The following is a 25,241-nucleotide window of genomic DNA, read 5'->3' as shown; positions in this document are numbered from 1 at the left end:
CCTCGTGCCTCCTGAAGACGACCTCCGCACCAGTCCTCGTTCTGACTCCCGTTCAGTGCAGTTTCAGTGTGGGGGGAGACGGTGTCCAGTGGGAGAGGACTGTATCAGTGTTGGTGGAACATCCCTCTGTGCAGACCCCTGCCAGTTCTACACTGTACTGAATGATGCCTGGCGGTCCACCACCAACAACGGTGCAGTTAATGGCGAGCACTGTGACATGTCTGTCAACTGGCAGGGCTGGTATCGCCTGTTCCTATCTCTGTTTACATCTGCAAACCTTTTTTTTATCACAGCATTAACATTTTATTTTATTATATTCGATTTGACAATTCATTCAAAATACATTAAATGTTACTCCAGGCAACAGATACCTAAAATAGTTTAGGATACATACCCAAAAAAGTCAAGAGACTTGTTTCCATTGTGGTCTCTATATTATTATTATTATATTAATGTTTTCCTGTTGCTGTACTGTCCTGTAGTGGTGTCTAACTCCTTGATATTAGCCATGGCCATAACTCAAGGAAAATCAATAGTAGTTGTTTCCTTCACAGGTTCTGTTGTCACCGGCTGTGAGGCCTGCCACCTGCATGCCACCTGTCATGCCTCTCTACTCACCAATGAGGTCGAGGTCGAGTCTTCCTCATCCAAGTTAGTCACTTGCAACTGTAAATCAGGCTTTGTTGGCGACGGCATCACCTGCTACGACCTCCAGCTCTGCGCTGGCGGCTCCTGCTGTCGTCAAGGTTACCGCTGGTCCTCGGAGCTGGGTTGTGTGGACGTGGATGAGTGTTCCCTCCCCAACCGACCCTGCACCCCTCCTCAGGTCTGTGAGAACACCCCCGGATCCTTCGACTGCCTCGTGCCTCCTGAAGACGACCTCCGCACCAGTCCTCGTTCTGACTCCCGTTCAGTGCAGTTTCAGTGTGGGGGGAGACGGTGTCCAGTGGGAGAGGACTGTATCAGTGTTGGTGGAACATCCCTCTGTGCAGACCCCTGCCAGTTCTACACTGTACTGAATGATGCCTGGCGGTCCACCACCAACAACGGTGCAGTTAATGGCGAGCACTGTGACATGTCTGTCAACTGGCAGGGCTGGTATCGCCTGTTCCTGGGGAACACCAGTGTTCAGATGCCAGAGAGGTGTGTGGAGAGGTACATGTGTGGAACCCACGCCCCCATGTGGCTCACAGATCCCCATCCCCAGCTGTCAAACAGTGTGGTTCAGAGGGGCGTCTGTGGGAACTGGGCAAGTGGCTGCTGCTCATTTAAACAAGGTCCCATCCATGTCAAAGCCTGCTATGGAAACTACTATGTCTACAAGTTTGTCCCTGCAGTAAACTGCCACTTGGCCTACTGTGCAGGTATGTACCATGCTCATCTCTGATTCTTAAGGACATAAAGAATATTCAAGCTGTCTGGAATGCACTCCATCACACACCAAATATATTACCCCTATCCCTCCTGTCCTCCCAGATGTCAACACCAAGGTGTGTTCTACCTGTAGAAACGATGAGACCTGCATGAGTGAGGATAAGATCAAATGGAGGTGTGTGTTAAAGAAAAATGAAAATAAAGATGCGCAAACATTAACCCAACAGAGACACTACCAACAGCAAAGATTAGGAGTTAATCAATATATCTTTAATTTGTGTGGGTTTTGTTATGTAAACTGCTGCGTTTATTTCATAGCTCTGGAGCTGGTCTGTGGGCGGAACTTCATACAGGTGGGCCTTCAAATGGTTAACCTGGAGGCCGGACGTCTGGATCCTTCCTCTGCTCACCTGGCCGACCCCAGGTGCTCCGCCCACCAGAAGGCCAACGGCACGGTGTGGTACCAGGTGGAGCGCAGGGAGGGACGTTGTGGAAACACTCTGGAGGTGAGAACACATTACCTCAATTTGTCCCAAGAGATGATGCAACACTGGAGGAGTAACTGACAATGTAATGGATCTATCTTATGCCCTTTTGTCTTTTCTCCAGACCAACGCCACCCATGCTGTCTACTCCAACAGCTTATTTGTTTACCCATTTAATACAAGAAACGACTCTCTCTCCCGACCCGTGAGCCTTCCATTCTCCTGTGCCTATCCCCTGGAGACAGAGAGCAGCCTGGATGTAGCCATCAAACCCTACCTGCTGTGAGAAATAGGATTTTGTCTTTTTGTAGGCCTACTTCTCCCAAACTGTTTGTTTTTCATTTAATCTAACTTCATCATCAACACAAGCTGTCATTATAAACTACATTTAGTCTTAGCATTATATACTAAATCTGACTTCCAAAGGATGAGGCTGTCTAATCTCTGGTTGCTTCATGTTCACCTCTCGACAGAACGGAGGGTGGAGTTTCAGGTTTAGGTGCCAAGGCCAAATCCTTCATGTCTCTGTATCGAAACACCAACTTCACAAAGCCTTACCCACCTGGAGAAGTCCTCCTGCCAGTGGGCTCGGCCTTGCACGTGGGCGTGTCCGTAGACGAGACAGACGACCAGTTGGTGGTTATTCTGGAGAATTGCTACGCCACTCACACCCCCAACTTTGATGATCTTATGCGATACGTCCTTATTCAGAACAGGTCTGTCCATGCTTTCTTGAGTTGTGTGTGACCATTTACTAAAACAGTTTTTCTGCATGAATATTTACATTTAGTATTCAGAAAGTATTCATGCTTTGACTTATTCCACATTTTGTGTTACAGCCTGAATTCAAAATGGATTGAATATTATTTTTTTCTTAACCATCTACACACAATAACCCATAATGATGAAGTGAAAACATGTTGTTGTTATTTTATGCACATTTATTGAAAATGTGCATAAAATGCATAATTTACATAAGTATCACACCCCTGAGTCAATACATGTTAGAATCACCATGTTAGAATCAAATATGAAAAGTGGGTCTCAGTGATGTGTTGTGTTGGATTTGCCCCAAACACAACGCTTTTTATTCAGGACATAAAGTTAATTTCTTTGCCAAATGTTTTGCAGTTTTACTTTAGTGCCTTATTGCAAACAGAATGCATGTTTTGGAATATTTGTATTCTGTACAGGCTTCCTTCTTTTCACTCGGTCATTTAGGTTAGTATTGTGGAGTAACTACAATGTTGTTGATCCGTCCTTAGTTTTCTCCTATCACAGCCATTAAACTCTGTAACTGTTTTAAAGTCACCGTTGGCCTCATGGTGAAATCCCTGAGCAGTTTCCTTCCTCTCCGGCAACTGAATTAGGAAGGACACCTGTATCTTTGTAGTGACTGTGTGTATTGATACATCATCCAAAGTGTAATTAATAACTTCACTATGCTCAAAGGGATATAACTTATTAAGCACATTTTTACTCCTGAACTTATTTAGGCTTGCCATAACAAAGTGGCTGAATACTTATTGACTCAAGACATTTTAGCGTTTAATTTTTAATGAATTTGTATAAATTTCAAAAAACATAATTCCACTTTGACATTATGGGGTATTGTATGTAGGCCAGTGACACAACATCTCAGTTTAATCCATTTTAAATTCAGGCTGTAACACAACAACATGTGGAAAAAGTCAAGGGGTGTGAATACTTTCTGAAGGCACTGTATTTAATAGAGTTTTTCTATGCACTGCGTGAAAATGATTCGGTCACAGGTGCCCTAGTAACCAACGTCAGGTGAGGGTGGAGGAGAGCGGCTCGTCCCTCAGGGCTCGCTTCTCCGCTCTGCTGTTCCTGTACCAGGGGGACTACCGGGACGTCTTCCTGCACTGCAGCCTCAGCCTGTGTGACCAGAGGAGCTCCTCCTGCACTCCAGTGAGTCCTCAACTCCTCCACAGTCTCTCTCTCTCTCTAGTCCTGCTGAGTCTCTCCCTGGTGTTCCTGCTTCAGTGTCTGGTGTCTCTGCTGCAGTGTCTGGTGTCTCCCTGGTGTTTCTGCCTTAGGGTCTGTTCTCTCTGACTGTCTTTGGTCTCTCTCCTCAGATCTGTGGTAGAAGAATATCCCGCTCTGTCTCCACCTCGGCCTCCCAAGAGTCCCTTACCGTCGGACCAATCACCTGTGAGTATTTTTGATATCATCACACTCACCTCAAAGTAACTTGGCGCAGTCAGACACACACATACACACACACACCTCACTGGTAACCTGGTCTTTGCACTGTTTGTCTTCTAGGGACCAAAGGGCCCGAGTGAACCAAACAGCCCTGCAATGGGACAACAGAGAGTTTCTGTATCTTAACGATTATGAGATAATAAAGTGAACCTTTTTACTATTATATCAGTCTGTTGTGTCATTATATCAATGGCTGTTCTCTGTTGTCTGGTCTGTTGGCGAATCAGAGTTAGGGTTACAGATGTTAAATCTTAATTTGATCACCTTGTTGTTGCAGGAAATTCAAACTTGTAATGTATTCAAGGTATAAAAAGGCATGTAAAGTTTGTAATTACCAAATTTCAGATTTGATTTGCCATAATAAAATGTATCAACCCCTACAAAAATGTCAATTAATTATAATCCACACAATAATTCACATTTCCTGTTGCGGCAGGATTATTTTCCTGCTGTTAGAAGCTGGTCAAATTAAGATCCAACACCTGTGAATGGAGGTTCTGATAGAATTTAATCTCGTTCCTGGCTTTTATGTTCTTTATTTTTTTCTTCTACTTAATGTTTCACACCTTAACTTGACTAAACAGCAGGACCTAAATAATTTACAGAGAAGGTTGTTTCCTTCTTCAACTATTAGGCTACATGACCATATTTGGTCGTAGGCCCATTGCTATAGTGTTGAGTATGTTATTTACTAAGGTTTTCTAATTGATTGATCAGGCTTAATATTATTTGTACTCCCTTATAAGGGTGCAGCCATTAAAAAAAAAAAAAAGTATGCGCTAACTTTATACATGAGTTTCATGGATTCACAGGGACTCTAAACATTGAATACCTAGCTCTCAAATTGTTCAGGCATGTAGAAGTGACTTAACAAAACACTTCCTGTATCGTCTAAAAGCCATAGAGAGAGGGACAATGCCTGTGGAACACTATGGCTCTGTCTCAAATGGCACCCTATTCCCTATATAGTGCACTACTTTTGACCCTCTTAGTAAACAAAAGTAGTGCACCATATAGGGAATAGGGTGCCATTTGAGGCTCTTTTTAGATGAGTGGGAGCAGTTCACCTTTCCCTCAGCGTGAGTAGTTTACATAATGTCATCATGGTGACAACTGGCTATTGTTGTTCATCTAAAGCAAAGAGAAAAGGGTTGGGAACATTAGGTATTAAATCAGATCTTTTCTTGTTATTAATCCACTGATTCAGCGTGACCTAATTGGAGATGTATTACGTGAGCGCAGCACAGTTGAAACAGGCATATCTATAGTACAAACAGAAGACAAAACACTGAAAGATAAAGGGAACAATCGCGAGAACACTTAGCGGTAGCCTGCCTGTCAGCACGGCACAGTTGAAACAAGCATATCTATAGCACAAACAAAGGACAAAAAAACGGATTGAAGAAGGGTGGAAATAACAATAAAATAAGGGTGTAGCCCTATCCAAGAGCACCTACAACCCATTGCACATTGTCTTTATAGCAGAGCATGAGAGGTAAGAAGTCAGCCAAATGTTAAGTGGTTCTCTGGGTTATTGTGAGGCATTATTCACCTCATAAATCATATGGTGTTGACCTAATGCCACCAATCAGCCACCACACACACGCCCTGTCGCTTCATTAGTTTGAAAACCTCCAAATTATCCAACGCCACCCAACAGAGTATATAGACTTTACCTTAATCATAGCCCAGGTTTTTATGGTTATCGGGCGATTGTTGGATTCCATACATATGAACATTGATACAGATGTAGGATCGTAATTTGAGCCAGTTTGCTACAGCAGGAAAATAATCCTGCATCAACAGAAAATGTGAATTATTATGTGGATTATAATTAATGCACATTTTTGTAGGGGTTGACATTTCTAAGTTGAAATGACAAACTTTAGAAGCCTTTTTAAAACTCAAATACACTAAAAGTTTGAATTTCCTGCTGTGCAGGGAAATTCACAGCAACAAAAAAGAGTGATCAAATTAAGATCCTACTGTAGTTGTGATCTGTAGTTGTGATTCAACCTCTTCCAGGCCTATTGTTAGCCTGAAATCCAGTCAGTTTCTGCTGACATTTTCACTCCTTGTACTCGGTGTCATTGCCAAACTGTTTATCATGACAAGGAGTGGCAAGGAGTGGAATGACAGCTAAACAGACTGGAACCCAGGCTAGGGTATTGTCCCTGGGAATATTGCACAATGTGTCACGTTTCCCCACTCCCCTGTAACCAGTGTATAAATGCCCAGCTAACAGGTGGGTTCTAGCAGTCAGCATCCAGATTTGGTAAGTCAGTACTCCTCTCAGATCACTAGTCATACTGTATGGTTCAACAAAGTTAGATCTTTTTGGTTTGGTGAAATGAGTATATCTGAACTGACTGTGTTTGAAATGTTATAATACCATGGAGAACATGTTAATATACTACTATTATTGTATTTTATGTTTTGTAACATGTGGTTTATTGCAGTCTTGTGACAGATCTCCTTATATATATATATATTTATCACAATATGATGACCTGTGTAGATACAGTCAAATTACATAAATTCAAACTTGCATTTAAAAGTGACTGCCTTTCCAGTAGAGGTAAATGGTGGATACAGTGTGGATGAATAAAAGCAGTGTTTTTTCCTTCAGGTTGTGTTCCCCGTTTCTGCCCCTGGATAAGTAACTACTGTTGATGAGGATGATCTTGGTAGCTCTGCTGGGGCCTCTACTGGTTCTGTCCAGCACTGGACATACCTCAGGTACAGACAATTATACTATACAGTGCATTCGGAAAGTATTCAGACCCCTTGACTTTTACCACATTTTGTTACGTTACAGCCTCGTTCTAAAATTGATTTAAATTCATTTTTTCCTCATCAATCTACACACAATATCCCATAATGACGAAGCAAAAACAGGTTTTTAGACATTTTTGCAAATGTATTAAAAATAAAAAACAGAAATACCTTATTTACATAAGTATTCAGACCCTTTGCTATGAGACTCGAAATTGAGCTCAGGTGCATCCTGTTTCCATTGATCATCCTTGAGATATTTCTAAAACTTGATTGGAGTCCACCTGTGGTAAATTCAATTGATTGGACATGATTTGGAAAGGCACACATCTGTATATATAAGGTCCCACAGTTGACAGTGCATGTCAGAGCAAAAACCAAGCCATGAGGTCGAAGGATTTGTCCATAGAGCTCCGAGACAGGATTGTGTCGAGGCACAGATCTGGGGTAGGGTACCAAAATATTTCTGCAGCATTGAAGGTCCCCAAGAACAGAGTGGCTTCCATCATTCTTTATTTTTTATTTATTTTTATTTCACCTTTATTTAACCAGGTAAGCTAGTTGAGAACAAGTTCTCATTTACAACTGCGACCTGGCCAAGATAAAGCAAAGCAGTGCGATAAAAACAACAACAACACAGAGTTACATATAGGATAAACAAATGTACAGTCAAAAACACAATAGAAAATCTATATTCTTAAATGAAAGAAGTTTGGAACCACCAAGACTCTTCCTAGAGCTGGCCGCTCAGCCAAACTGAGCAATCGGGGGAGAAGGGCCTTGGTCAGGGAGATGACCAAGAACCTAATGGTCTCTCTGACATAGTTCCAGAAGAACAACCATCTCTGCAGCACTCCACCAATCAGGCCTTTATGGTAGAGTGGCCAGACGGAAGCCACTCCTCAGTAAAAGGCATATGACAGCCCGCTTGGAGTTTGCCAAAAGGCACCTAAAGGACTCTCAGACCATGAGAAACAAGATTCTCTGGTCTGATGAAACCAAGATTGAACTCTTTGTCCTGAATGTCAAGCGTCACGTCTGGAGGAAACCTGGCACCATATCTACGGTGAAGCATGGTGGTGGCAGCATCATGCTGTGGGGATTATTTTCAGCGGCAGGGACTGGGAGACTAGTCAGGAACGAGAGAAAGATGAATAGAGCAAAGTACAGAGAGATTCTTGATGAAAACCTGCTCCAGAGCGCTCAGGACCTCAGACTGGGGCGAAGGTTCACCTTCCAACAGGACAATGACCCTAAGCACACAGCCAAGACAACGCAGGAGTGGCTTCGGGACAAGTCTCTGAATGTCCTTGAGTGGCCCAGCCAGAGCCCGGACTTGAACACGATCGAACATCTCTGGAGAGACCTGAAAATAGCTGTGCAGTGACGCTCCCCAACCAACCTGACAGAGCTTGAGAGGATCTGCAGAGAAGAATGGGATAAACTCCCCAAACACAGGTGTGCCAAGCTTGTAGTGTCATACCCAAGAAGATTCGAGGCTGTAATTGCTGCCAAAGGTGATTCAACATAGTACTGAGTAAAGGGCCTGAATACTTATGTCAATGTAATATTTCAGTTTTTTTTATATACAGTACCAGTCAAAAGTGTGGACACACCTACTCATTCAAAGGTTTTTCTTTATTTTTACTATTTTCTACATTGTAGAATAATAGTGAAGACATCAAAACTATGAAATAACACATATGGAATCATGTAGTAACCAAAAAAGTGTTAAACAAATCAAAATATATTGTATTTTTTAGATTCTTCAAAAAGCCACCCTTTGCCTTGATGACAGCTTTGCACACTCTTGGCTTTCTCTCAACCAGCTTCACCTTGAATGCTTTTCCAACAGTCTTGAAGGAGTTCACATATGCTGAGCAATTGTTGGCTGCTTTTCCTTCACTCTGCGGTCCGACTCATCACAAACCATCTCAATTTGGTTGAGGTCGGGGGATTGTGGAGGCCAGGTCATCTGATGCAGCACTCCATCACTCTGTCATCAAGGCAAAGGGTGGCTACTTTGAAGAATTTTGATTTGTTTAACACTTTTTTGCTTACCACATGATTCCACGTGGTATTTCATAGTTTTGATGTATTCACTATTATTCTATATTGCAGAAAATGGTAAAAATAAAGAAAAACCCTTGAATGAGTAGGTGTTCTAAAACTATATATATATATTATATAATGAATACTATATATGATATAAACTATATATAATTTGTATATTTGATTTTCTTATTGAGTGTATTATTTTAGTTCTGCCATATTAAGAGATAAAATAGATTTGATTAGAGTTGACAGTATAGGGATGTATTGTGTATTAAGTATTGTATGTATTAAGTATTTTGATACAGTATAATATTATATAACCCACCACACAATTGACATCTGTATTTTCTCTGCTCTTTAGTGTCAGAACCTAAAAAGGGAGGCATCAAAACAATTCAGGTGTATCATGATACCTTAACTTAAAAAGACGATAAACCCATATATACCCAAATTCCCACAGGTGTGATTGTCACCAGCTGTGAGGCGTGTCACGAACAGGCCGTCTGCCACACCTCGCCCATGGCAGGTGACATTACATGCACCTGTAAGAAGGGCTTCTCCGGCGACGGCCTCGTCTGCTTACCTGGCCACAACACCGCCGCCGACGACCACCACGCCCCTCGCCGCGTCCGCCGCTCCAACACCAACCTTAATCATGTCCGGTTCAGCTGCGGCTTCAACGAGTGCGCCGACGGGGAGGACTGCATCACGGTCAACGGCATCCAGCAGTGCGCCAACCCCTGCAAGATCTACACGGTCCTGAACGACGCCTGGCGCTCCACCAACAACAATGCGAGCGACAAGCACTGCGACCGCAACGTCAACTGGGATGGCTATTACCGCATGTTCATCGGTAACCAGAGCGTGTCCATGCCGGACAAGTGCGTGGATTCGTTCAAGTGCGGCACCCAGGCTCCCTTGTGGCTGGCGTTCCCTCCCCCCCAGCAGGTGGATGCGATTGTCCAGAGTGCAGTCTGCGCCAGCTTCAATGGGGACTGCTGCTGGGTGCAGTCTCAGCCCATCCACGTCAAGGCCTGCCCCGGGAACTACTTTGTGTACAAGTTCGTCATGCCGCCCGGGTGCTACTTCGCCTATTGTGCATGTAAGGTTTCGCCACCTGCTTTTCCAAGTTCTGAGGGCGGCTTGGCTTATTGTTGTTCTGCCTTTTGAATTGAAGTTATTGTAGCTTTTTTTTTTACTGTTTACTGCTTAGTAAAGCTGGTTATATACACCATGATGTTCTTCTTATGGCCCTAGATATCAACAGTACTCAGCATATTCATCCAGTACATTCATATAGGTCTATTGTATGATTCTAGTAATACCAGCATACTAGTTCTTTCAAAACATGAGCGATGAATGTTCCCTCATAACTGTGTCTCCTGTTTAACTCCTTGTTCCAGATGTGTCAGCTCTCACCACAACACCAAAACCAGTCACAACAACAGGAACACCAGTAGAGAACAATCGCACCACAACAACAACACAGTCACAGGTTGCCACGATGACGCCAAAAGCCATGTGTGGTACCTGCAGAGCGGGGGAGACCTGCGTGAGCAATGATGGAGTCACTTGGCAGTGTGAGAGGCCAGGTGAGTCCTCAGAAAACACCTGATTGAGGGGCCTATGCATATGAAAATGTGTCATTCCTTCTTTTCATTTGGGGTTCTTGAATAACATTATTTCCTGTTTTCTGTCTTTTCTTATCCCTCTCTCTCTCTCTCTTTTTCTCTTACAGATCAGCCTGTTTTGCTCCGCCCAGAGGTGGTGTGTGGGCGGAGCCTGATACAGGTGGGTCTCAACAGGACGAACCTGGAGGCCGCTGGTCTAGACGCCACCACTGCTAACCTGGCCGACCCGCGGTGCAACGTTCACGAAGAGCGTGACGGCATGGTATGGTACCAGGTGGAGCGCACGGAGGGCACCTGTGGAAACACTCTCGAGGTGAGAACCCCCCCCCCCGACCAGTTCACCCCGTTCCTCACCAAAACTTTAAAAAGAGAACACTTGCTGTGAGACATTAGCCTGGGTACCAGTCTCTTTAGCTAACATTTCACTCCTTGCCAATCCTTGTCATTGCCAAAGACACTGGCCTTTTGTCAATCTTCAAATATTAACATTCCATTTATTGTATTTTGTTCATCAGTCAATGTGATCACATCACACCAGAGAAGCTCTCGCCATTCAAACTTCCCCGCCAGTTCATTGTGAAGGTTGTAGCTAGCCTATTTTATATCCAGTAAGCAAGAGCAAGGTACTTATTTCCTCTAATATATATCTATATTTTTAATTGCTCAAAATAAGTTACCAAACTACTGTAAAACTACTGTCTGGGAATGGAACAGTGAATACAGATGTTTTATTTTTATTTTAACATGGAGGACATAATGAGATCTAGGTATTTTTTTCAAATGGGCCCTGTATAATACAACATAAATATACACATTATACACTCTATATACAGTTGAAGTCGGAAGTTTACATACACCTTAGCCAAATACATTTAAACTCAGTTTTTCACAATTCCTGACATTTAATCCTAGTAAAAATTCCCTGTTTATGTCAGTTAGGATCACCACTTTACTTTAAGAATGTGAAATGTCAGAATAAAAGTAGAGAGAATTATTTATTTCAGCTTTTAATTATTTCATCACATTCCCAGTGGGTCAGAAGTTTACATACACTCAATTAGTATTTGGTAGCATTGCCTTTAAATTGTTTAACTTGGGTCAAACGTTTCGGGTAGCCTTCCACAAGCTTCTCACAATAAGTTGGGTGAATTTTGGCCCATTCCTCCTGACAGAGCTGGTGTAACTGAGCCAGGTTTGTAGGCCTCCTTGCTCGCACACGCTTTTTTAGTTCTGCCCACAAATTGTCTATAGGATTGAGGTCAGGGATTTGTCATGGCCACTCCAATACCTTGACTTTGTTGTCCTTAAGCCATTTTGCCACAACTTTGGAAGTATGCTTGGGATCATTATCCATTTGGAAGACCCATTTGCGACCAAGCTTTAACTTCCTGACTGATGTCTTGAGATGTTGCTTCAATATATCCACATAATTTTCCTTCCTCATGATGCCATCTATTTTGTGATGTGCACCAGTCCCTCCTGCAGCAAAGCACCCCACAGCATGATGCTGCCACCCCCGTGCTTCACGGTTGGGATGGTGTTCTTCGGCTTGCAAGCATCCCCCTTTTTCCTCCAAACATAACGATGGTCATTATGGCCAAACAGTTAGATTTTTGTTTCATCAGACCAGAGGACATTTCTCCAAAAGGTACGATCTTTGTCCTCATGTGCAGTTGCAAACTGTAGTCTGGCTTTTTTCTGGCGGTTTTGGAGCAGTGGCTTCTTCCTTGCTGAGTGGCCTTTCAGGTTATGTCGATATAGGACTTGTTTTACTGTGGATATAGATACTTGTACCTGTTTCCTCCAGCATCTTCACAAGGTCCTTTGCTGTGGTTCTGGGATTGATTTGCACTTTTCGCACCAAAGTACGTTCATCTCTAGGAGACAGAACGCTTCTCCTTCCTGAGCGGTATGACGGTTGCGTAGTCCCATGGTGTTTATACTTGCATACTATTGTTTGTACAGATGAACGTGGTACCTTCAGGCGTTTGGAAATTGCTCCCAAGGATGAACCGGACTTGTGGAGGTCAAAAAAATCAATTCTGAGGTCTTGGCTGATTTCTTATGATTTTCCAATGATGTCAAGCAAAGAGGCACTGAGTTTGAAGGTAGGGCTTGAAATACATCCACAGGTACACCTCCAACTGACTCAAATGATGTAAATTAGCCTTTCAGAAGCTTCTAAAGCCATGACATCATTTTCTGGAATTTTCCAAGCTGTTTAGAAGCACAGTCAACTTAGTGTATGTAAACTTCTGACCCACTGGAATTGTGATACAGTGAATTATAAGTGAAATAATCTGTCTATAAACAATTGTTGGAAAAATTACTTGTGTCATGCACAAAATAGATAGATAAAACTATAGATTGTTAAGAAGAAATTTGTGGAGTGGTTGAAAAAAGAGTTTTAATGACTCCAACCTAAGTGTATGTAAACTTCCGACTTCAACTGTATATACAGTCATTAAAACTCGTTTTTCAACCACTCCACAATATATAGTACCAGTCAAAAGTGTGGACACACCTACTCATTCAAGGGTTTTTCTTTATTTTTTACTATTTTCTACATTGTGGAATAATAGTGAAGACATCAAAACTATGAAATAACACATGGAATCATGTAGTAATTAAGAAATCAAAATATATTTTATATTTGAGTTTCTTCGAAGTAGCCACCCTTTGCCTTGATGACAGCTTTGCACACTCTTGGCATTCTCTCAACCAGCTTCACCTGGAATGCATTTCCAACAATGTTGAAGGAGTTCCCACATATGCTGAGCACTTGTTGCATGCTTTTCCTTCACTCTGCCATCCGACCCATCCCAAACCATCTCAATTGGGTTGAGGTTGGGGGATTGTGGAGGCCAGGTCATCTGATGCAGCACTCCATCACCCTCCTTCTTGGTCAAATAGCCCTTACACAGCCTGGAGGTGTGTTGGATCATTGTCCTGTTGAAAAACAAATGATAGTCCCACTAAGCCCAAACCAGATGGGATGGCGTATCGCTGCAGAATGCTGTGATAGCCATGCTGGTTAAGTGTGCCTTGAAGTCTAAATAAATCACAGACAGTGTCACCAGCAAAGCACCCCCACACCATAACTACTCCTCCTCCATGCTTTACGGTGGGAACTACACATGCTGAGATCATCCGTTCACCCACACCGCATCTCACAGCGGTTTTAACCAAAAATCTCAAATTTGGACTCCAGACCAAAGGACAAATTTCCACCGGTCTAATGTCCATTGCTCGTGTTTCTTGGCCCAGGCAGTTCTCTTCTTCCTATTGGTGTCCTTTAGTAGTGGTTTCTTTGCAGCAATTCGACCATGAAGGCCTGATTCACACAGTCCCCCTCTGAACAGTTGATGTTGAGATGTGTCTGTGACTTGAACTCTGTGAAGCATTTATTTGGGCTGCAATTTCTGAGGCTGGTAACTCTAATGAACTTATCCACTGCAGCAGAGGTAACTCTGGGTCTTCCTTTCCTGTGGCGGTCCTCATGAGAGCCAGTTTCATCATAGCGCTTGATGGTTTTTGCGACTGCACTTGAAGAAACTTAAAAAGTTATTGAAATGTTCCGTATTGACTGACCCTCATGTCTTAAAGTAATGATGGACTGTCATTTCTCTTTGCTTATTTGAGCTGTTCTTGCCATTATATGGACTTGGTCTTTTACCAAATAGGGCTATATTCTGTGTACCCCCCTACCTTGTCACAAAACAACTGATTGGCTCAAACGCATTAAGAAGGAAAGAAATTACACAAATTAACTTTTAAGAAGGCACACCTGTTAATTGAAATGCATTCCAGGTGACTACCTCTTGAAGCTGGTTGAGAGAATGCCAAGAGTGTGCAAAGCTGTCATCAAGGCAAAGAATATAAAATATAAAATATATTTTGATTTGTTTAACACACTTTTTGTTACTACATGATTCCATATGTGTTATTTCATAGTTTTGATGTCTTCACTATTATTCTACAATGTAAATAATAATAAGAATAAAGAAAAACACTTGAATGAGTAGGTGTGTCCAAACTTTTGACTGGTATTGTATATATACACACAAAAACACAGTCATGAGAAGCACAAATAAAACATCACAAATCACCCAGAAAAACCTGTTACAAATAAGTCCCCAATCAATACTTTTAATTGCCAGAACAGATGTGTAAGTTAGAAGATAATTCATAGGCTGGACTACTGTCACGCCCTGGCTCTGGGGACAATGTTATGTTGAGCCAGGGTGGGTATTCTATGTTTAATTTTCTATGTTGGGCTGAGTGACTCCCAATCAGAGGCAACGAGTGTCAGCTGGGTGTCTCTGATTGGGAGCCATATTTAACTGTCTTTCACGTTGTGTTTGTGGTTTCTTGTTCATTTCGGTTTGTGTTAAACCGTAGACGTCACGTTATTCGTTTGTTGTTCTGATCGGTTGATCATCATCATTATTATTATTAAACATGTTCACCTTCAACGCTGCGCCTTGGTCCTCCTCCTTAAGCGATCGTGACAGAAGAAACCATCAAAACTGGACCAAGCAGCGAGTCGAGGAGCCATCGCCAGGGAGATCCCTAACAGATCTCCTTCGCCTTCTCGACTGGGTCAAGCCGAGTGAGGAAGAGAAGGGCTTGACATTATGGCAGAAGGGCGAACGGCTGGCGAGGGACATGGAGACCTGGTCCACGGGTAGGAGAGACGCCCGAAAATTTTTAGGGGGGCTCACGACGTGGGACGACGGGGCAGCAGGAGGCCGCGATGGAGCGGTCCAGCGGGTGTGAAGAGGGAGGCCGCCAGGTTAAGGGGGCCACTGGTCACAGAGGAGAGGGAGAGTGTGGAGGCACGGCGAGAGGTACTGGCGTGTGTTGCCAGTCAGGTCCGGCCCGTTCCTGATCCCTGCGTAGGGCCAGTGGTGTGTCCCCAGTACGGTCTGGCCTGTTCCTGCTTCCCGCATCGAGCCTGTGGTGCGCGTCGCCGATCCAGTCCTGCCCATTCCTGCTCCCCGCACCAAGTCTGTGGTGCGCGTCGCCAGCCCAGCCCGGCCTGTTCCTGCTCCACGCACAAAGCCTATGGTGTGCGTCGCCAGCCCAGTCCGGCCCATTCCTGCTCCCCGCACCAAGTCTGTGGTGCGTTTCGTCAGCCCTGTCCGGCCCATTACTGCTCTCCGCACCAAGTCTGTGGTGCGCGTCGCCGATCCAGTCCTGCCCATTCCTGCTCTCCGCACCAAGTCTGTGGTGCGCGTCGCCAGCCCAGTCCGGCCCATTCCTGCTCCCCGCACCAAGTCTGTGGTGCGTTTCGTCAGCCCTGTCCGGCCCATTCCTGCTTCCCGCACCAAGTCTGTGGTGCGCTTCGTCAGTCCAGCACAACCCGTGCCTGGGTCATGTCCGGAGCCGGATCCGCCGCCGAGGCGGAGTGCCCACCCGGTCCCTCCCCTGTTGTTGTTGTTTGGCGCGGTCGGAGTCCGCGCCTTTAGGGGGGGGTACTGTCACGCCCTGGCTCTGGGGACAATGTTATGTTGAGCCAGGGTGGGTATTCTATGTTTAATTTTCTATGTTGGTGAGTGACTCCCAATCAGAGGCAACGAGTGTCAGCTGGGTGTCTCTGATTGGGAGCCATATTTAACTGTCTGTCTTTCACGTTGTGTTTGTGGTTTCTTGTTCATTTCGGTTTGTGTTAAACCGTAGACGTCACGTTATTCGTTTGTTGTTCTGATCGGTTGATCATCATCATTATTATTATTAAACATGTTCACCTTCAACGCTGCGCCTTGGTCCTCCTCCTTAAGCGATCGTGACAACTACTAATCCACCATTCGTATGCTAGCCTATATATTAGGCCTAGTCTACAGTGAATTTAGGCGACCACCACCTGTGCCATGCTGACGCGCGTGTTGTGCCAATGAATTGAAGTTGAACATCGCCAAATGCGTCAGTTTAATTAAATGTGCAATAAAATAAAATAAAATATATAGTGTAGCTCAGTTTTTGGGGAGCATGGCTTTTGCAACGCCAGGGTTGTGGGTTCGTTTCCCTCGGGGGACCAGTATGAAAAAAAAAAGGTATGCACTCACTAACTGTAAGTCGCTCTGCATAAGAGCGTCTGCTAAATGACTGAAATGTAATGTAAATAAAAAAGGATAGTGCCTAGGCCTATTTAATGAAACATTGGCTGTTGACGTAGCCATCAGATTGCAAAGCAGGGAATCCCCATTTCCCACTGAGCTCATTTTTGGAAATGGAAAGTTCACGTTCTCTTCCGTAAACGCATATCAAGTGCGTTGTCCAGCAGCTCACATCAGCAGGACGGGGGGGCTTCTAACATTTCCTACATTTAAATATTACACCTATGGGGACACTTACACATTAGAAGCACAAGTGATCATGGCAGCCTTTTTAAAAGGCCCTTCTATCGTCTAGACATGATGTTGAAATATCTTTACGCCTAAAATAAAAACCACCAGGCTTCCGTCATAGACTCAACTGAATGATTTTTTTTCCTTCGACTTACAGGGGGCAGTTTTGTAAAAAACGAATCCCGTGACAATCTTCCTCTGAAATAAAGCACATGCTGGGATAATCATTACATAACCGTCTTTAGCAATACTATAGCTGTACCTCTCTCCCCCCTTCAAACTTTCCTTGTCAATTAATTTGATAGGCAACATTATTTTAGCATTATGCTACAATGTAGCCTAGGCTACTTTCTGATGGACTACAGCCAAGATTTGAAGGTGAGCCTAGGTTTTGAATACCTTTTTCGGAAAGGAGAAATGTAATTTGAGGGTGTCTGAGGTGCGCTGGTGGCTTTGATTGATGGTTCCTTTTAGGGTGTACACTGCCTTCAGAAAGTATTCATACCCCTTCACTTATTCCACATGTTGTTGTGTTACAGCCTGAATTCAAAATAGATTAAATAGATTTTTTTCTCACCCCATCTACACAGAATACTCCATAATGACAAAGTGAAAATATGTTTTTAGAAATGTTTGAAAATGTTTTGAAAATGAAATACAGAAATAACTAATTTACATAAGTATTCACACTCCTGGGTCAATACTTTGTAGATGCACCTTTGGCAGCGATTACAGCTGTGAGTCTTTTTCGGTAAGTCTCTAAGAGCTTTCCACACCTGGATTGTGCAACATTTTCCCATTATTCTTTTCAACATTCTTCAAGCTCTGTCAAATTTGTTGTGGATCATTGCTAGAAAACCATTTTCAAGTCTTACCATAGATTTTCAAGCTGATTTAGGTCAAAACTGTAACTAGGCCACTCAGGAACATTCACGTTCTTCTTGGTAAGCAACTCTAGTGTAGATTTGGCCTTGTGTTTTAGGTTATTGTCCTGCTGAAAGGTGAATTAATCTCCCAGTGTCTGGTGGAAAGCAGACTTAACCAGGTTTTCCTCTAGGATTTTGCCTGTGCTTAGCTCCATTCCTTTTTGTCCTGAAAAACTCCCCAGTCCTTAACGATTACAAGCATGCCCATAACATGATGCAGCCACCACTATTCTTGAAAATATGGAGAGTGGTTCTCATTAATGTGTTGTATTGGATTTGCCCCAAACATAACATTTTCTATTCAGGACTAAAGTTAATTGCTTTGGCACATTGTTTTATAGTATTACTTTAGTGCCTTGTTGTAAACAGGATGCATGTTTTGGAATATTTTTATTCTGTACAGGCTTCCTTCTTTTCACTCAACTAGGTTAGTATTGTGGAGTAACTATAGTATGTAGAATGTTGTTGAGTCATCCTCAGTTTTCTCCTATCACTTATTTAAAGTCACCATTGGCCTCATAGTGAAATCCCTGAGCGGTTTCCTTCCTCTCCGGCAACTGAGTTAGGAAGGACGCCTGTATCTTTGTAGTGACTGGGTGTATTGATACACCATCCAAAGTGTAATTAATAACTTCACCATGCTCAAAGGGCTATTCAATGTCTGCTTTTTTAAATGTTTACCCATCTACCAATAAGTGCCCTTCTTTGCGAGGCATTGGAAAACCTCCCTGGTCTTTGTGGTTGAATCTGTGTTTGAAATTCACTGCACGACTGATGGACCTTACAGATAATTGTATGTGTGGGGTACAGAGATGAGTAAGTCATTCAAAAATCATGTTAAACACTATTATTTCACACACTGAGTCCATGTAACTTATCATGTGAATTTTTAAGCACATTTTTACTCCTGAACTTTATTTAGGCTTGCCATAACAAAGGGATTGAATACTTACAGTATTGACTGAAGACATTTCAGCTTTTCATTTTTAATTAATTTGTTACAATTTCAAAAAACATAAATCCTCTTTCACATTATGGGGTATTGTGTGTAGTCCAGTGACAAAACATCTCAATTTTATCCATTTTAAATTCAGGCTGCAACACCAAAAATGTTTTAAAAAGTCAGGGGTTGTGAATACTTTCTGAAGGCACTGTATAATAATAATATAATATGCCATTTAGCAGACGCTTTTATCCAAAGCGACTTACAGTCATGTGCGAGTCCGCTAATTATCTCTATGTCCATTCAGAAAGTTTCCTAAAGTAGAATTTATGTAGTAATAAAAAAACACATCAATCACAAAGTCTTCATAATTCGTAAAGGTCATGTTAACTGACTGATATTATCTGATAGAACAAAACGTATAAGATCTCCTAAGCCTGTGTCAACCTAAGACCTTATTTTCAGCGTTTATTCCAAAACCGTATTCTTTCCAAATTCCTTTTTTCCCATAGGGATGGCTGAACGAACCAGAGGTAAATCGTTAACGGGTTTTAGGACTACAAGCTGGCGAGCTCTATTGAATTGACTGGAGACACCCTTTCTATTCATATGATAGACACTGCCTTCCCACAAGGCAATTACTGCAGCAGGTCGTAACTGCATTGTTTGTTGTTGTTCTTAAGATTCTAATTCTATATTGCGCCAAATTTGCACGCACCCCATGTACCATTACTGTGTCATGGAAAATATTAGTTATTTTCCAACTACCAATCAGCAACTGCGTCATAAATACGACTGCACACTGAGCATTGAGATTGTCGAAAGGCCAGTCTCTTTGGCAATGACAAGGAGTGGCAACGAGTGGAGTGTTCGCTAAGAGACAGGTACTCAGGCTAGTGAGACATGATGCCATCAACAGAATATGATGAACTGAAATCCAATTGTCCAAGAATTGTATTATTGTGAGAACTGGTGAGAGGTCCTCTCCTAGCTTCTAATCTTCTTCCCTTTTCCCCCTTTTACCAGACAAACGGAACTGACGCCATCTTCTCCAACAGTTTGTTCATCTACCACATTCACAACGTGTCCTTCACCCGACCTGTGAGCGTGCCTTTCTCCTGTGCCTATCCTCTGGAATCAGAGACCAGCCTGGATGTGGCCATCAAACCCTACCTGTCGTAAGTGGAGACGTTACAGTAAACAATGTAGAACATGGACAATGTAACACAATGTAACACAATGTAGAACATGGATAATGTAACACAATGTAACACAATGTAGAACAATGTAGAACAATGTAACACAATGTAGAACAATGTAACACAATGTAGAACAATGTAGAACATGGACAATGTAACACAATGTAGAACAATGTAGAACATGGACAATGTAACACAATGTAGAACAATGTAGAACATGGACAATGTAACACAATGTAGAACAATGTAAAACAATGTAGAACAATGTAGGCTAACACATGTTGAACTGTCAGTATTCTGTTAATGCATAGACAGTTATTACTCTAAAACTGTGTTTCTTGATGATCCTTTAGATAGTTAATAGTTTTGCCCCTCCGTCCACTCACCACAGTACTGGTTGTTCTTGTTATTCCACGAAAATACTCAGTTGAAGCTGGCTGTGTAATAGTGTTAGCTTATAATATGCGGCAGGTAGCTTAGTGGGTAAGAGCGTTGTGCCAGTAACCGAAAGGTCGCTGGTTCTAATCCCCGAGCCGACTAGGTGAAAAATCTGTCGATGTGCCCTTGAGCAAGGCACTTAACCCTAATTGCTCCTGTAAGTCGCTCTGGATAAGAGCGTCTGCTAAATAAAAAAATTAATTAAATTAAAAATTAATTAAATTAATAATTAAAATTAATAATAATATTAATAATAATTTATTATCTTGCCTATGTAAAGTGACTTTGGGTGTCTTGAAAAGTGCTTCAAAAATAGTGTATTTACTATTATTATTAATAATAAGAATAACAATTAATTGTATTTATCCTGTAAAGTGCATTTGTCAGACCCAAGGCACTGTTTGTCATTCATCATCTCTGACTGCATCTCTTATTAACTAAATCTCCTATTCACCCCTTTGACAGGCTGAAGGATGCCAAAGTCGGTAAGGGCTCCAAAGTGGCCTCCAACATGACTCTGTACCACAACGACAACTTCACAGAGGCTTACCCAACGGGCGGAGTCACCTTGCCGGTGGGTTCCGTGCTGCACGTGGGTGTGTCCGTAGAGGAGTCAGAGACTGAGCGTTTTGTGGTCGTTCTGGAGGACTGCTATGCCACGCAATCCCCCGACCCAGAGGACATCATGCGATACTACATCATTCAGAACAAGTATGTGTGTGTGTGTGTGTCTTGGTTCATACTCAAGGAACATATGGAGGAGGTTTTCCCATTAAGCCTAGTCCTGGACTATAAAACACTTTAAATGGAGCTTCTCCATTGAGAATGCTTTTTAATCCAGGACCAGGCTTAATCTGTGTCTGGGAAACCGGCCCCTAATGTTTATGTATTTTGTGTTGCGTTATCTAACTTAAACCCTGGCCCTCCCTGTTTCCTAGATGTCCGAATGAATTCCGTCAGGTGAGGGTGGAGGAGAGCGGCTCGTCCCTCAGGGCTCGCTTCTCCGCTCTGCTGTTCCTCTACCAGGGAGACTACCGGGACGTCTTCTTGCACTGCAGACTCAGCCTGTGTGACCAGAGGAGCTCCTCCTGCACTCCAGTGAGTCCTGCATCTTTCCTGCTGGCTCATCCAATCAGTTTGTGGTATCCCTCTGGTCTCACTCAGTTTGTGGTCTCTCTCTGGTCTCACTCAGTTTGTGGTCTCTCTCTGGTCTCACTCAGTTTGTGGTCTCTCTCTGGTCTCACTCAGTTTGTGGTCTCTCTCTGGTCTCACTCAGTTTGTGGTCTCCCTCTGGTCTCACTCAGTTTGTGGTCTCCCTCTGGTCTCACTCAGTTTGTGGTCTCTCTCTGGTCTCACTCAGTTTGTGGTCTCTCTCTGGTCTCACTCAGTTTGTGTGTAGTCTCTCCGACTCTCCTGAGGCTCTCTTGAGTCTTTCTGTATCCACAGCATCTCAGAGTAGGAGTGCTGATCTAGGATCAGGTCCCCACCTGTCCATATAGTCTTATTTATTATGACCTAAAAGGTGAAATTACTACTACAGCACTACTACTCTGAGAGGCTTTGTGGATACGGGCCCTGGTCTCTCTGTCTCAGTATCTGGTCTCTCTGTCTCAGTGTCTGGTCTCTCTGTCTCAGTGTCTGGTCTCTCTGTCTCAGTGTCTGGTCTCTCTGTCTCAGTGTCTGGTCTCTCTGTCTCAGTGTCTGGTCTCTCTGACTCTCTCTGATCTCTCTGTCTCAGTGTCTGGTCTCTCTGACTCTCCTGAGTCTCTCTGTCTCAGTGTCTGGTCTCTCTGACTCTCCTGAGTCTCTCTGTCTCAGGGTCTGGTCTCTCTGTCTCAATGTCTGGTCTCAGTCTCTGGTCTCTGTGACTCTCTCTGGTCTCTCTGACTCCTTCTCGTCTCTCTCCTCAGGTGTGCTTGAAAAGGAAATACCGCTCTGTCACCCCCTCCGTCCCCCTCGAACCCCTCACCATCGGACCAATCACCTGTGAGTATGACCTCCTTATAAGTTGTCAATCAAAATGAATGGTTTTGATCTCAGTGATGGACACTCAGGTAAATAACTAACTAACCAAATAAATAACTAAATAAATAACCGTATATTTGTTTTTGACTTTCAGGGTCCCAAAATGAAGATTGAACTTCCTGAATCCCTGTCATGCTTCCTGTATCCTAAATAAACAATGCATCCAATTATCTAAATGATTTATGTGAAGTTCATAAACCTATCTCACCTATACATCATTTATGATAAACAATGCCATTTCATATTTCATATTTGACATACATCCAGTTATTAGAAATGTTCTTTTAATGATATTTTTATATTCCTCATAGGGCTAGAATGATTGGTAAAATATTTATTTTGAACAAAGACAAATTTGTTGTTGAACCTTTAACTAAGGCTTGAGGACAGAAAGTGTATGTGCTGGACACTAATGTTTGATATGTGAAAATAAATGGACATATAGTTGGGATTATAGCAATACAAACATCTCCCTTTTCTAGTTTGGACTGCAGCAAGCACTTTTATTTGAAATAAAATTGTATTTAATCATATTGCTCTAAAATGCTTTGTATGTGCAATAATTTAATAGTGTTAACAAAGATGATAAATGTATTTATCAATGTGTTAATGTATTAATGTACGAATAATGTACTGGGCATGTACTTTACCATTGCTATAGCTTAGTTCTTTCTCATTTTGTATGTGTATTTATTATGGATCCCCATTAGCTGCTGCCAAGGCAGCATCTACTCTTCCTGGGGTCCAGCAAAAATAAGGCAGTTATACAATTTAAAAAACATTACAATACATTCACAACAGATTTCACAACACATTAAGTGTGTGCCCTCAGGCCCTTACTCTACTACCACATATCTATAACACAAAATCCATGTGTACGTGTGTGTATAGTGTGTATGTTGTCGTGTGTTTGTATGCATGTGTCTGTGCCTATGTTTGTGTTGCTTCACAGTCCCCTCTGTTCCATAAGGTGTATTTTTGTTTTTTAAATCTAATTTTACTGCTTGCATGAATTCATTGATGTGGAATAGAGTTCCATGTAGTCATGGCTCTATGTAGTACTGTGCACCTCCCATAGTCTGTACTGGACTTGGGGACTGTGAAGAGACCTCTGGTGGCATATCTTGTGGGGTGTACGGGGGTGTCTGAGCTGTGTGCCAGTAGTTCAAACAGACAACTTGGTGCATTCAACATGTCAATACCTCTCACAAATACAAGTAGTGATGAAGTCAATCTCTCCTCCACTTTGAGCCAGGAGAGATTGACATGCATATTATTAATGTTAGCTCTCTGTGTACATCTAAGGGCCAGCCGTGCTGCCCTGTTCTGAGCCAATTGCAATGTCCCTCTTTGTGGCACCTGACCACACGATTGAACAGTAGTCCAGGTGTGACAAAACTAGGGCCTGCCTTATTGATAGTGCTAAGAAGGCAGAGCAGCGCTTTATTATGGACTTCTCCCTATCTAAGGTACTGTTGTATCAATATGTTTTGACCATGACAGTTTACAATCCAGGGTTACTCCAAGCAGTTTAGTCACCTCAACTTACTCAATTTCCACATTATGCATTACAAGATTTAGTTGAGGTTTAGGGTTTAGTGAATGATTTGTCCCAAATACAATGCTTTTAGTTTTAGAAATATTTAGGACTAACTTTTTCCTTGCCACCCATTCTAAAACAAACTGCAGCTCTTTGTTAAGTGTTGCAGTCATTTCAGTCGCTGTAGTAACTGACGTGTGGCATGTCGTTGGTAAATATTGAAAAAAGTAAGGGGCCTATACAGCTGCCCTGGGGAATTCTTGATTCTACCAGGATTATGTTGGAGAGGCTTCCATTAAAGAACACCCTCTGTGTTCTGTTAGACAGGTAACTCTTTATCCACAATATAGCAGGGGGTGTAAAGCCATAGCACAAGTTTTTCCAGCAGCAGACTATGATCAATAATGTCAAAAGCCACACTGAAGTCCAACAAAACAGCCCCCACAATATTTGTATCATCAATTTCTCTCAGTCATTTGTGTAAGTGCCGTGCTTGTTAAATGTCCTTCCCTATAAGGGTGCTGAAAGTCTGTTGTCAATTTGTTTACTGTAAAATAGTATTGTATCTGGTCAAACACCATTTTTTCCAAAAGTTTACTAAGGGTTGGTAACAGGCTGATTGGTCGACTATTTGAGCCAGTAAAGGAGGCTTTACTATTCTTAGGTAGGGGAATTACTTTTGCTTCCCTCCAGGCCTGAGGGCATACACTTTATAGTAGGCTTAAATTGAAGATATGGCAAATAGGAGTGGCAATATCGTCCACTATTATCCTCAGTAATTTTCCATCCAAGTTGTCAGACCCCGGTGGCTTGTCATTGTTGATAGACAACAATAATTTGTTCACCTCTTCCGGCACTCACTTTACAGAATTCAAAATTAAAATGCTTGTCTTTCATAATTTGGTCAGATATACTTGGATGTGTAGAGTCAGCATTTGTTAATGGCATGTCATGCCTAAATTTGCTAATCTTGCCAATGAAAAAAATTATTAAAGTAGTTGGCAATATCAGTGGGCTTTGTGATGAATGAGCCATTTGATTCAATGAAAGATGGAGCGGAGTTTGCCTTTTTGCCCAGAATTTCATTTAAGGTGCTCCAAAGCTTTTTACTATCATTCTTTATGTAATTTATCTTTGTTTCATAGTGTAGTTTCTTCTTCTTTTTATTCAGTTTAGTCACATGATTTCTCAATTTGCAGTACTTTTGCCAATCGGTAGTGCAGCCACACTTATTTGCCATTTGTTTTGCCTCATCCCTCTCAACCATAACT

At 42.5% G+C, this 25,241-nt stretch overlaps 2 protein-coding genes across 2 annotated transcripts in view; both read left to right on the top strand.

Annotated features, from left to right (window-relative positions):
- The window catches only part of LOC121532883, a 29,934-nt gene extending 25,999 nt beyond the window's left edge, over nucleotides 1-3,935 (top strand). Inside the window, exons 7-13 of the mRNA XM_045205851.1 lie at nucleotides 555-1,364; nucleotides 1,477-1,527; nucleotides 1,693-1,880; nucleotides 1,984-2,141; nucleotides 2,333-2,575; nucleotides 3,632-3,791; nucleotides 3,888-3,935. Of these exons, the coding sequence (XP_045061786.1) occupies nucleotides 555-1,364; nucleotides 1,477-1,527; nucleotides 1,693-1,880; nucleotides 1,984-2,141; nucleotides 2,333-2,575; nucleotides 3,632-3,791; nucleotides 3,888-3,935 (1,658 nt within the window). The remainder of the gene's footprint in view (nucleotides 1-554; nucleotides 1,365-1,476; nucleotides 1,528-1,692; nucleotides 1,881-1,983; nucleotides 2,142-2,332; nucleotides 2,576-3,631; nucleotides 3,792-3,887) is intronic.
- A 2,789-nt stretch (nucleotides 3,936-6,724) lies between these two features.
- Nucleotides 6,725-22,918, top strand: LOC123481515 (pancreatic secretory granule membrane major glycoprotein GP2-like). The gene is made up of 9 exons (XM_045205850.1): nucleotides 6,725-6,827; nucleotides 9,379-10,020; nucleotides 10,322-10,510; nucleotides 10,657-10,862; nucleotides 19,795-19,946; nucleotides 20,871-21,116; nucleotides 21,344-21,503; nucleotides 22,316-22,391; nucleotides 22,525-22,918. Exons 1-9 carry the CDS (start codon nucleotides 6,761-6,763, stop codon nucleotides 22,542-22,544), a joined length of 1,758 nt encoding a protein of 585 aa, XP_045061785.1. The 5' UTR covers nucleotides 6,725-6,760; the 3' UTR covers nucleotides 22,545-22,918.
- Nucleotides 22,919-25,241: the final 2,323 nt, after the last annotated feature.

The sequence above is a fragment of the Coregonus clupeaformis genome, chromosome 20, assembly GCF_020615455.1.
Source record: "Coregonus clupeaformis isolate EN_2021a chromosome 20, ASM2061545v1, whole genome shotgun sequence".
NCBI classification, from domain to species: Eukaryota; Metazoa; Chordata; class Actinopteri; order Salmoniformes; family Salmonidae; genus Coregonus; species Coregonus clupeaformis.
Note: the sequence above shows the minus strand (reverse complement) of the source record. Positions and strands in the feature narration are given on the sequence as shown.

Coding starts and splice junctions, on each gene's coding strand:
- LOC123481515 (XM_045205850.1), top strand. CDS start 6,761: ATGAGGATGATCTTGGTAGCTCTGCTGGGGCCTCTACTGGTTCTGTCC. Junction 10,021..10,321: donor CTACTTCGCCTATTGTGCAT/GTAAGGTTTCGC, acceptor TCCTTGTTCCAG/ATGTGTCAGCTCTCACCACA. Junction 22,392..22,524: donor CACCATCGGACCAATCACCT/GTGAGTATGACC, acceptor TTTGACTTTCAG/GGTCCCAAAATGAAGATTGA.